This window comes from Benincasa hispida, chromosome 3, assembly GCF_009727055.1.
Source record: "Benincasa hispida cultivar B227 chromosome 3, ASM972705v1, whole genome shotgun sequence".
In the NCBI taxonomy this organism is placed as follows: domain Eukaryota; kingdom Viridiplantae; phylum Streptophyta; class Magnoliopsida; order Cucurbitales; family Cucurbitaceae; genus Benincasa; species Benincasa hispida.
The window spans coordinates 35,636,820-35,649,452 of NC_052351.1; the positions used below are offsets into that span (position 1 = coordinate 35,636,820).

Below are 12,633 nucleotides of genomic sequence, written 5' to 3' on the forward strand. Positions count from 1 at the left end.
ATTATTTTTTTTATCTTAATTCTTTAATGTAGCATTTATTGTCTACTTTAAATATTAGGAAAAATGTACGGTACTCGTGCTTTTCCCAATGAAGTTATCACAATATGTGAACTTCTAGGTGATACAGATTCAAACATGTGGGGGCACAAAATGGGTAAGTCTTACCATTCTATATTAATTTAAGGAAAACAAAATCTTAAGTGATATTAGTATTGCTCCACTACGAGAAAACAACAAATTACTTATGCTCAAATGTCAATAAAACAAAATTAAAAAATTACTTTTGCCTTGATTGGGGGTTGGGATAAGAAAAATATCTTATGTGATATGAATCTGACTGTCGAATTGAGATACAAATACAATGAAATCAGCAGCCACATGGAAAAATTGATATTAGTAAACGATATTGAGAAACTAACAAATTTATTGAGATGAAAAAAAAAAAAAAAAAAACTAAAATTACACATGGATGAAAATATTATTCTAACAATAAGTTTTAACTTAGAAGAGTGAAACCATGGACATAGGCCGGCAAACTAGAGAAATAAAAAACTAGCATATCAAGATTGGTTTCACAGTGCATCTTCAGTTCAAAGTTCATCTCTATTCCCATGCGCTTTCAAATATCCCAAGAACTGATCAATTAACTCGTCATCTTTTTCTTTATTCACAAACAAATGTTTCATCTCTCTTATTCTCTCTCTATAAATCTTACCTTCTTCCTCCACCACTACCAGCTTCAATGATTCTGCCACGGCATCCCTTGTAAATGAACCATCCAATTCATTCCTCGGAACTGAGTAACCCATCTTCTTCTCTTCCAACACCCTCGCATTGATTCCTTGATCTGCAAGAAATGTTAGTAATACCAAAGCTCTTTCACTCTGAATCGCTTCCACAACAGAGCTCCAACCAGAATGTGTCAAAAACCCACCCACCGAGTCATGCTCCAATATTTTCAATTGTGGCGCCCAGGTGGTCCACACAATGCCTCGCCCTTTGGTTCGTTCTTCAAATCCCTCCGGTAATTCAACCGGGTCCGGGTCGCTCGGTCCTCGTCGTGTCCTAAACACCCAGAAGAACCGCAGCTCTGATTTTTCCAATCCTAAAGCAATCTCTGTCAGTTCGTCCTGACTAGGCTTGGCCTCACTCCCGAATGCCACGTAGACCACCGAAGCATTGGGTTGTTTGTCAAGCCACTCTTTAATCGACTGCCATGTTGGATTGTCGTCACCAGAATCGTACTCCGATGTCGGAAGTTGGCCGACGGGGAAAATGGTTTTACCGTATACATCACCAAGCAATTGAATCCACTTCTGATTAAATTCAGGGCATGCTCTCACAACCACTATATCGCTATAGTGAGCACTCATTTTTAAGCGATCTAAATCAGAAACCCCAGTAACATTACCGGATATACTGTCGAAGATCCTCATGATTTCGAAGTGGCGAAACACAACGGTCGAGGGGAAGGAAACCCAATTGGGAGAAACAGTGAAATCCTCTGGTTTAATCCGATTATCTCCGAACATGGGTCCAAGAAATACAAGACACTCCGGATTGTAAATACTGAAGAAAGCGGTTTTGATCCCAAGAGCGGGTCCGATCTCTTGACCCAACCAATAGGGAGCGAAGTCGTATAAGATCCAATCCGCATCGGAAGTTTGAAGAAAGTCAAAGAGGGGCTGTTTAAGGTCGTCGACGGCCTTTTTGAGAAACTGAACTTTGTCGTAAGGGAGATCGGATGTGGCCTCTGCATCTTGGGGCAGATTATCGACTTGAGGGAAAGGAATTTTGACAAAGCTGAGAAAAGGAGCTAAATGGGGAGGAAGTTTAGTGGGGAGACGGTCGATGTTTTTGGGAGTGGAAACGAAAGAGACGTGGTGACCCTTTTGAGCAATAAGTTTGGATAGCTCAAGAAAAGGAATCATATGGCCGAAAGCTAGCCATGGGAAGATGACTATATGGAGCTTCTTGTCAACGGCCATGGAAGTTTGCGGGAGGTGATTGCTGTTGTTGGTGCAAAATGTCAGTAAAATAATGGTGGAGGTATTGGATGCATGAGGGATATATATAATATAATATAATGATGGTGAAGACGGCAGAGTTCCTTTATTTATTAATATAATAAACTGGCTGCTGAAGCACGCACATGCTTGACGACGAAAACCCATACATCGCTGAAGAGCGCACTTGCGTATTTGGGTTTATTTCTTGTTTTTAGTCCCAAAATCGTACAAAAACACTTCTAACAACTTTTGCAAATTTCACATTTACCAACTTTTAATGTTTTTTTTTTCCTTTTTTAGAAATTGCATAGATAATAAATTGAAAATAAGATATAGCAATCATGTATTTAACTTATAAAATTTTGTATATATGACAAATATATGAACGTTAGTGATTTTGAAACAGTACCCACGAAGGAGAACCCAACGTCAACAATCTCCGGCACCAACACCTATTTTCTTCTCTGTTGTTGACGTGCATCATGATTGGAGCTGGAGCCCTCAAAATTAAGAAGATCAACATATTTTAAAAAATGCTATTGGGCTTAATTTACTTAAATACTCTTGATGTTTAAAAACCTTTAAATGTCTTTTCATTTTCAACAATTCTATAGATTTCTCTTTTGATATATATAATACTGGATTGAGATGGATTGCACTTTTGTGGAATAGTTGACCAACTTATTTATTGGATTATATAGAAGATATTTAGGGAAGCAATGAATTAGTTATTATAATATTATTATAATTGGGGTATGATAGTTTGTATTTAGAATGTAGATTATTTTAGTTTGGCTTATAATAGTATGTGTTTGAGACATAAACTATTTTAATTTTAGAAGGAAATATAAACACTGTAGTAAATAAATAATAATAATAAACGTAAAAATTGTAGCAAATAGTAAATGAAGTGGTTATTATATTTTGATAATAACTTTTACCTCAAACGTCCTCTATAATCTGAAATTTAGAATTCTTTATAGGGCCTTAATTTCCTCTTTAAAGTATAAACTTAATAATGGAAAACACGGTTTTTTTCCATCAATTCGTGTGCTAATGGAAATTGTAATTGGCTTAATATTTTGTAATTTCTATGTAACTGCTATGAGAAAAAAAAATAGAAGGTAATTGGCAATATCATAACTACTATCTAAATGATAAAACAAATAGAAGGTAATCAGATTAAAATATCAATCAAAAGTTAATTAGATATCAATTAGAAGAACATCAAATAGCTGTCAGAAACTACTAACTGATACAAAAAAATAGGACAATATCAGTACTATGTGACAAAAAAAATAACAAGATAATCAAAAGGCAATATCATAAGCTATCAACAATTATTGCTTTTTTATTACATCCCAAGCTAAATGAAAGGCAAATAAATAGTAATCGTCATCAAATAGTAATCAATATCATTGATAGTCAGTATCGGATAATAATAAGACAATAATCAAATATAAACAGTATCATTGACGAGCAGTATTAGATAGTAATCAGATAATAACAATCAGATAACAATGGGTATAATTGTCAATAAGAGAACAATCAATATCAAATAATGATTAAACAACAATTAGCTAGTAAATCAATATTATTAACAATCAGTATAAGATAGCAATCAAATAACAATCGATATGAAATAGCAATCAAACAATAATAAGAAAACAATTATATAGTAATTGATATCATTGACAATCAAATGGTAATCAGATGACAATCAGACGACAATTAAATACAATCACACATTTTTAACCGTGAGGGCATTTTGATCATCTAACTATTACAATTTGGTTGGGCTTTTAATTTTGCCATTTCCTACAAAATTCATATCCGTAGACTATGGACCTAATTTCACTATTATTTTTTTACAACCTTGCAATCGCCCCTTTTTTATATAAAATATATATATATATATGCTCACCAACTTATACAATTGATTCAAAAGTTTTGTTTTTCATTAAAATAAATAATGAACTATTAAGCAAAAAATACAATGTGCATGACAATAATGGTCTACAACTATACAAAAAATAAATATATTTTTAATAGGAACTATTATGGAGCGGTTTTAATAGTATGTGTTCGAGGTGCATATGTATTATTTTTGTTTGAATTTGGATATAAACTATTTGTCATGGTTACAAATGAGAGAAGAGGACGGTTACAAAGTAGTTATTAGGTTAAACTACAATTTTGATACCTATATTTTGATGTTGGTTCAACTTTAATGTTTGTACTTTTAGTTGTCCAATTTTAGTCTACGTATTTTCAATAAATCTTAAATTTAGTCCCTCAAAATTAATTTTATCGAAATTGGTCAAATAATAATAATAATAATTTGACTGGTGACAATCTGCAAGGAAAAAGCTCAAACCTAGATTAAAATTGATGCAAAAAAGATCTAAAAAAGAGGGAATGAAATTGCAAATTGAATTATCTCAGAAACAGATTCAAATCCTTCATATCTCTACCGATCTCTCTGTTCTTTCTTCAATTTGTTTTTTCAATCATCGTTGGAATCTTCTCAAAGCATCGACTATGACTCTCACTGCTTGTTTATCAATGGCATTGGGAGTACGAAAAGATGCAAAATCGATTTCAAATCGGTACTACATGGACCGACATTACCGACCTATCTACGGGTTCTGCCATTTCTTGTTGGTTCCACATATCTCTTACTTCTCTACCTCAAAAACAGATTCATCGAGTAAGTGTTTAAGGGAGTGATGATCCAAGAGATTGGCTTTTTTGGCATTTTTGGCATTTTTGGTCGCCATTTTTTATAGCTTTCGGTTTTAGTTCTCTTCGTCGTCTACGAAGGTTTGTCTAAAATCTGAAAAAGAAAGGAGAGAAACAAAATGTAACCTAATATCGTTTTCGTAAGAAACAAAAATGGGGGGGGGAGGTGGCTGATGGGGAAAATAGGGTTTAGAAAAGGGATAGATAGGATAAATAGGGATAGAAGCGGGAAATGAAAAAAAAATGGGGGAGAAATGGGTTGTTTTTTTTTTTTTTTTTTTTAAGGAAAAAAAAGAAAAGCGGATCTTTAATGTCGGTTTAAAACCGACATTAAAGATCCGCTTTTTTTAAAAAAAACAAAACCAACATTATACATCCGATTTCACTTTTTCCAAACCGACATTAAAGCCCAAAATTCTTGTAGTAGTTGTTCACTTGTTTGTTATCTACAATATCCAAAAACTAGCTATATTGACTAAAATATTATAAACACAAACTTCTAAAATTGAGATCCAATTTAATAATCAATTCATTTTAGTTTTTCAGTTTTTGAAAATTAAGTCTCTATAAACACCTCTTTCATCTAATTTATTATCTACTTTCTACTAATATTTTAAAGAAATCAAGTCAAATTTTAAAAACTAAGAAAATAGTTTTTGTTTTTGAAAATTGACTAAGAATTCAACTTGTTTTATTTATGAAAGATAAAAAATGGTGATGAGAAACCTATTAAAAAAAAAAGAAAAAAATGGTGATGAGAAATTGAAAGAAAATAAACTTAATTTTAAAAATCCAAAAAATTATAAAAAATGTTGATTTTTAAATTTCTTTAAATGAACTAGAATTTTGAATTTAAAATTCAAAGACTAAATTGAAGTGCTTGATGAGCGCAGAATCAAACATGATGGGTGCAAAATGAAGAGCTTGCTTCTCTCTATAATAATTTAAAGCAACCAAAATCTTTACGTGATATTACTATTGCTCCACTACGAGAAAATAACAAATTAATTTTGCTCAAGTAACAAAAGAACAAAAATACAAAAGTTATTTTTGAAAGAAAAGAAAAAAAAACAAGAAAGAAAAAAAGATGACTTTTACCTTTCTAGCCTATAAATTATATGATTGCTGTTGAGAATAAAGATCTGATGGGATACGAGGCGGCCTCATCCATGTCCCTTTTCATATCCTTCCTTTTTTTCCAATCTCATTCTACATTTTCCACATACTACAACGGTAAATCTAACCACGCATTCTTCATACTAATAGGGATAGTTATTTTCAATAACGATTGTTGTGCTATGATCTCACCCGGATTTGTAATCATCATGGACCTTTTGTGGACTTATTTGAATCTCAATAAAATTTTGAATAAATTTTAGTATTTATCTTGAATTAAATTTTGACATAGTCCAAAATTTTTCTGAAATATTAAAAAAATGTAATATTCAAAGTTTCGAGATTGTCGAAATCTTCTTAGGGGCCACTACAAATATCTCCACAAAATCTCCCGTTTCAACTATAACTCAGACAAGTCAGATTTTAATTTTAACATTTTTCTCTTCATTCTTTTCCAGGAAACAACCTGTCCAATCAATTCCTCGGCCGCCACCCATTCTTCGATTTTTCCTTCTCCAAATATTTATTTCATTTATTGAATACCATTTTTAACCATTTCGGTCTTCTCAAAAAAAAAAAAAAAAAAAAAAACATTTCGGTCTTTTATTATATAAAATTCTATGTTCCATTATATTTAATCACATGTTTTAAGAAAAAAGACTGAGTTTCAAACCTAAGATTGGAAAGTACAATAATCAAGTTTGATTATTATATCAAAAAATTAAATATAAATAGTAAATGAAAATGAATTTGAAAAAAATTACTTCTTTAAGTCCTAAGTGTGCACCATTTTTAGAAACTTTTATTAAAAGTTTGAAATAAGAAATAATAATAGTTATTAAACAAGTTTATTTTTTAAAAAATTGAGAAATAAGAACTTAATCAAACCGATCAATAGTTTTTTCTTTTTCTTTTTTCTTTTTTATAGGACTTTAAGAGTATGAAGTCTATCAGTAGTATCACTTATAATATGTTATCATAAATAACATGTTATCAATGATACTATGATATCATACTATCAATGAAAACTTTTATGTACAATCAAACAATCTCAAGGAGTTCTTTCATCTCAAATACTACATTATATAATGTATAAATACTAGTAATAGAAAGATATCCCTGATAGTAGCTATCATGATATCCTTTATGACTATCAATGTAGAAGGATGTCATTTTATACCTATATGCATCATTAACGACATATAAACACACTATATGTATCAACAAATTAATCAAAAGACCCCGATTATTTACAAACAAGTATAACATGATATCAAATTCAAACAACAAAAAGCATCAAAACATTACTATAGAAACATATTAGCAATAACCACTATTTGGTTATCATTGATAGAAACATATCGGTGATAGCAACCGATAGACCATTTCGCAAATTAAAAGTTATAACTAATAGCAGCATCACTAATAACAGTTATGAATGATAGCTAACTGATAACACATTTATCGAATTGAAAGCTATTACTAATAGCAGCTATCAGTTGTTATCGCTAACAGCAGTTATAAGTGATATTCACCAATAGTAGCATCACTGATAGCAACTGACAGTAGCTATTAGTCATAGCAACTGATAACACATTTTTAAAATTGAAAATTGTCACTGATTGCAGTTATCAACGATAACAACTAATAACACACTTCTCAAATTGAAAACTCTCACTGATAGCACACTTCTCAAATCGAAAAGCTATCGATAATAGCAACTATCAGTGATAGCTACTATGTGTTTAATAATATATTCAGAAATTAAATTCTAATTTAAACAATTTTTTAATATATATTTGATAATATATTTATAAATCATAAAACTAGTTATAGTTATCTACTAAATATTATGTTGAATATAAGTTATTGCTAATAAATTTGTAAACTTGTTTTATGTTAAAAGATATATATTGTTATTATTTCATATTTCATAATACCATATAACATATAATATATCTTTTAATTTAAACAATTGAGTAACTAACTTAAAATACTATATTTATTAATATTTTAATTTTTTAAAAGATATAGTTATACATTTTAAACTTTTCACATTCAAGCTTTAAATGTACTAAAAAAAACATTGTTTCCATAATCACCACTATTCACAGAATCTATAAACAATTTTCGAAAATAGAATCAGAATCAACTTATCATTATCCTTATTATCTACTTGGATCCAATGCTGACTTAGACATTAAAAAAACACATTTTTTTTTCTTTTTCGTTTTTTTTTTTTTTTTTTTTGTTCATCTTCATCAATCATCTTCATCTATCTTCCACCGAGAAATCAAGTTGAAGGGGCTTCACCAACGATCTATGATTAACCACGATATTAATCTCATCCTCCTTCTTCTGCCGCCGTTTATACCTAAACCACGCCGCCTGTATAAAACACGCCGCCCACGTCCGCCATTGATGCGAATGAAACCTGAAAGTACTCCTGATCTGCTTGCTATGCAGCCTCCGAAACTGCGCCGCCACAAACTTCAAATCCTCCGCCACAAGCGCAAACCCCTCCACTTCCGTCACCGCCGTCACCGTCCTCGTCGACGTCGGCAGCACCGCCGTGGACCTAGAGTCATCATCCAACGCCCAAGGGAGCAGCTCCTCACCGCAGAAATCACTCGGCCCAAGACGGCTCGAATTGAAGAACCCAGTCCGGCCGCCGTTGGTGGTGTGGGAATCCAAATGGCCACGGATTATGAACAACATTTCATTAACTGGGTCGCCTTCTCGAAGTAAACAAGTGTTGGAAGTGCTTAAACAGGGTCTTAATCGCTCGCAAATTGCGTCTAACATTCTTTCTTCCATTTCGTCGAACAGAGGAACTTGACGGAGGAGATCGAGGCAGAGATGGCGTTTGACTTCTCGTCGGAGATCTAGAGGAAGGGATTTTAAAATTTGGTCTTCGTCAACGCCGTGAGTTGCCATCCATCGGAATTGTTCGTATTTTCTTATGCTCTGTTTTAATTGGTTTGGTAATTGTCTGTGTTGCATCCATTGCTCTGTGTCTCTTCTTCTTACTCTCCATTCTTCTAGTCTTAATGTTGTTGATTGGAGATAAGTCTAATTTTTATATATATACCCACATAATTACAAAACCAACACAAAATTGAAAGTTGTAATACAAAATTCAATGCCAAACACATCAAAACTTAATTAATTATAATTATTTTATAATACTAAAAAAAGTGAATATTTAGTAAAAAAAAAAAAGTTGATTTTAAAAATGTAAATCTTAAAATTTATAGACCAAATTAAAATAAAACTTAAATCTCAAATATAAATTTGCAATATTTTGAAATCTAATGATTAAATAGAAATGAAATTTAAAATGTAAAATTTTAAAATTTAAGAAGCAAATAAAAACTAGACCCAAAAATAAATAATTTGGACTAAAGGAAAAGGGTAATTACTTGCATATTCCCAATGAGAAGTGCGAAAAGCACCAAGCCAATAATGGCAATCACAATCGCGAAATTGATTTCTCCCACATTGCTACTTGTTAGCAAATTTTGTCCAAGAGAGCTGCGAAAAATAAAACACATTTAAATTGAAATTACTCGAAAGCTGGTTTCATTCGAGACTAAACTTAAAAGTAAAATGAATTTTAACTAAAGTACCTTAAATTCCTCAATCCCCACCAAAAACAATACAAGTACCTACTGAAGAAGGGGGAAGAAGTTGATGCAAAAGAATCAGAAAAAATCCCAAAGTGAAAGAAATTGGTGGCACTTGGATGACATAAATTTGTAATATTAGTTGCTTCAAGTTGAAACCAAGCAGCTTTGTTTTTGTTTGGATCTCTCTCTACAGCTTTACAATAAAAAACCTCATGTTGACAATCCAAGTAATGCCCCAAACTGCATACTTTTTTCCAGCATTCCATTTGTCGTCCTATGGATAAAAGATACCAACACGACCCCAAAACCTAAACATATATAAATCAATTTATCGTTTATAAATGTTTCAAAACTATCTTAAGATAGACAAAGATCCTTTAGAATAGTTGTACCAACAATTGACGGACTAATGATTAGATGTTGCAAACACGTCCATCAACTTTTCGTTCAAGATCTAATAGTCATATGGATTAGGAAAAGAAATGATAAATTGCATATATAAGAGAGCTTGAGTGTTAATTACATGGCTTGCTAGCATAAAGAGCATTAGGTTATAAACAGCTCCAACCCAAGCTGTTTTCATCAGAACCCCAGTGGCCTTAATGATTTGATCAGATAAAGGGAAGATGAGATACAACCTCAAAAGGTACTGCAACAGAATGGAGAAACGAACAAAGTAACTCCATGCCCTCATTTTTGGCATTGCAACCCATATGAATGCCTGGCCAATAGACACCATCAATATTTAGTCACGATATACTTTGGACATTTATAGACGTTTCAAAATAATCGTTTGACTAAAGTCTTACAATCGCGAAAGGATCTTAAAATGTGTGGTACTAACTTAGAACGTAATGATCGTCACATTGTTCTAACAACTTTTGAAAGTAGAATGATATTTTATAAGGAAACAGCAAAAGAGAAGGGACCTGTGGAAGAGGCAATGAAGCAGCAAGATGAAGCCAGAACTCGAAAATAAGATAGTTAGCAGCAATTTTGGAAGGGTGAATCACAAGCTCTCCTCTTCCAAAGATTCTAGAAGAGGGAGCTATGTAAGCTGTTCTAAACCTAACTAGTATGTGTGTTATGTAGAACACATCTGCCATGGACCGAATCACCGTCAATGACACCCCTAACGCTCCGCTCATTTCCACGCACCCCTCCTCTGCGTTCACCACCGGCAGGAAGAAGAACACAGGGTCCACAAATAGTGACACTAGACAAGCCACCAGAAAAACTCTGTTCCATTTGTTTAATATGGGCAGCCTTGGGTCTAGTACCATTCCCTTCCCCATATCATAATTCTTATCTGAATTACAAAACATTCCCACCCCTTTCCTTCTCCCCTTCTTCCTCCTCCTCTCTGCTTCGCCATTTTCGAGTTCCTCGTCTTCGGATCTGGACGAGAACGACCAAACTCAGAAAAGTGAATTACATAGAAACTTTTAGTCCAAGTTCGCTTTTTTCTTTCAAAACAAAAGTGTTTGGTAAATGATAATATAACAAAAACCGTTACTCAACCTAATTACATTCCTCTCCTATTGAAAAGAAGAAACAAAATACTAGAAAACAAGAAACGAGAAGTATAAACAATCTCAAACAGAGCGCCATGAAGTGTATGAACCGAAAGACTAATTATACTTACCTTATTGTGGTCATTGATTTCCATTTACTAGAAGCTTCCATCTTCATGAACATGCATGAGAAATGGGAACAGGATAGGTATATATATAAAAATGTTATTATATGGTGGTGAGTTTAGTAAATCAATGAGAGACTTGGCATGTTAGGCACCAACCATTATTGTTAACTTAAAAGCTTCATGAGCGGAAGAAATTGAACCACAGGAACTGATATCGTACAAATGTTTGTGAGTATCATGTGAAGATCATCCTATAATCTTTTTACCATATTCTAAAAGCCTAAGTTCACTCCCTCCTTTTTTTTAATCTTACCTTCTCTTCCACTAAAACCTTGTGAAATCAAATAAATGGGGCAGCAGATATCACATGTCTTTGACTTCATATGTGTAAAAAAGATAAAAGGGCAGTTGGTGTTTGAGATCTTGGAGGTAGCTAGAGAACAAAGAAGGCCGTTTTTTAATTCGAATCCAAATGCTCATTGCATATATTTGGGAGTGATTTCGAACCGGTCACTTGTGTCGGGTTTAAAATAAGTACTTATAAATATACAATATTATTTTCGTTAGGATTCAAAATCAATTTTAATTTGATTCAATGAAGGGAAACGAATGAGTATATAAATATGCCCAGTAAGCGACCTATTACTGGGCTCACTAGGTGATCTGTTATCGGGATTTAAGTGCACAATACGCATCATAGGCATAGGCACTGGCATAAGCATAAGGCACGAACCCGAAGACACGTTTTCATAAGTAGTGACCCTGGAGGGGCCAATCATAGGCATAAGGTGTGAACCCGAAGGTTCACGACATACGATGTACATAGCTCAATAAGAATACTAATAGTCACTATTAGTCTAACATAGTCATAAGCTTACAATCAGTCTTAAAATCATGCTTGAGAAGGTTCAAAGCAATCTCAAAATACATCCATCAAACAAACACCCAACATCACATAATATCATAGTTTCCATAGCATATATTTAGGCCACCACAATTTTTCCCCAACAGTCCAACAAAATACGTGATAACTTTTAAAACCAACATACAAAACACAATCACATACTTGACACCAACTTGGGTTTGAGGACGAATCGGCAGTAGGTAGTTTACCTTGATATTAAGTCCAGGTAATTAGCCAACCAAATTTCTCTTTATCTTGAGTGACACTCTTGAATTGCCCTAAAAAACACATCTAATATCAATCCATAATTATAACCCAACCTTATGTGTGACATTTAATTTCAAGGGTTAAAATCTAAATTCTAGCAACCCGAAAATTGCTATCTTACCCGCAAAGTATGTCGAAAATGCCCCAATTTTGTCATCGAAGTTGCTGGACAGTGTCGAATAACGCCTCGAAACTTCGATCTGAGTATCAACTGAAGGAAATCGAACATGAGGATTTCCATGAGCAGCGGAAGGATTGTTTCAAATTTCAATCGTATTTGAACCACAACAATTACAATCAGTAAATGGAAATATATGGTCATGC

General features: G+C 33.0%; 2 protein-coding genes across 2 annotated transcripts; both read right to left on the minus strand.

Moving 5' to 3' along the window:
* Positions 1–364: 364 nt before the first annotated feature.
* On the minus strand, positions 365–2,082 carry LOC120074071 (UDP-glycosyltransferase 91A1-like). The gene has a single exon (XM_039027056.1). It carries the CDS (start codon positions 1,986–1,988, stop codon positions 591–593), a length of 1,398 nt encoding a protein of 465 aa, XP_038882984.1. The 5' UTR covers positions 1,989–2,082; the 3' UTR covers positions 365–590.
* Positions 2,083–7,939: 5,857 nt separating this feature from the next.
* On the minus strand, positions 7,940–11,282 carry LOC120072588 (protein CNGC15b-like). The gene is made up of 6 exons (XM_039024983.1): positions 11,142–11,282; positions 10,426–10,894; positions 10,020–10,217; positions 9,497–9,804; positions 9,290–9,401; positions 7,940–8,939 (listed from the first exon to the last, which is right to left on the minus strand). The coding sequence occupies exons 1-6, from the start codon at positions 11,192–11,194 to the stop codon at positions 8,139–8,141; spliced, it is 1,941 nt and encodes a 646-aa protein (XP_038880911.1). The 5' UTR covers positions 11,195–11,282; the 3' UTR covers positions 7,940–8,138.
* Positions 11,283–12,633: the final 1,351 nt, after the last annotated feature.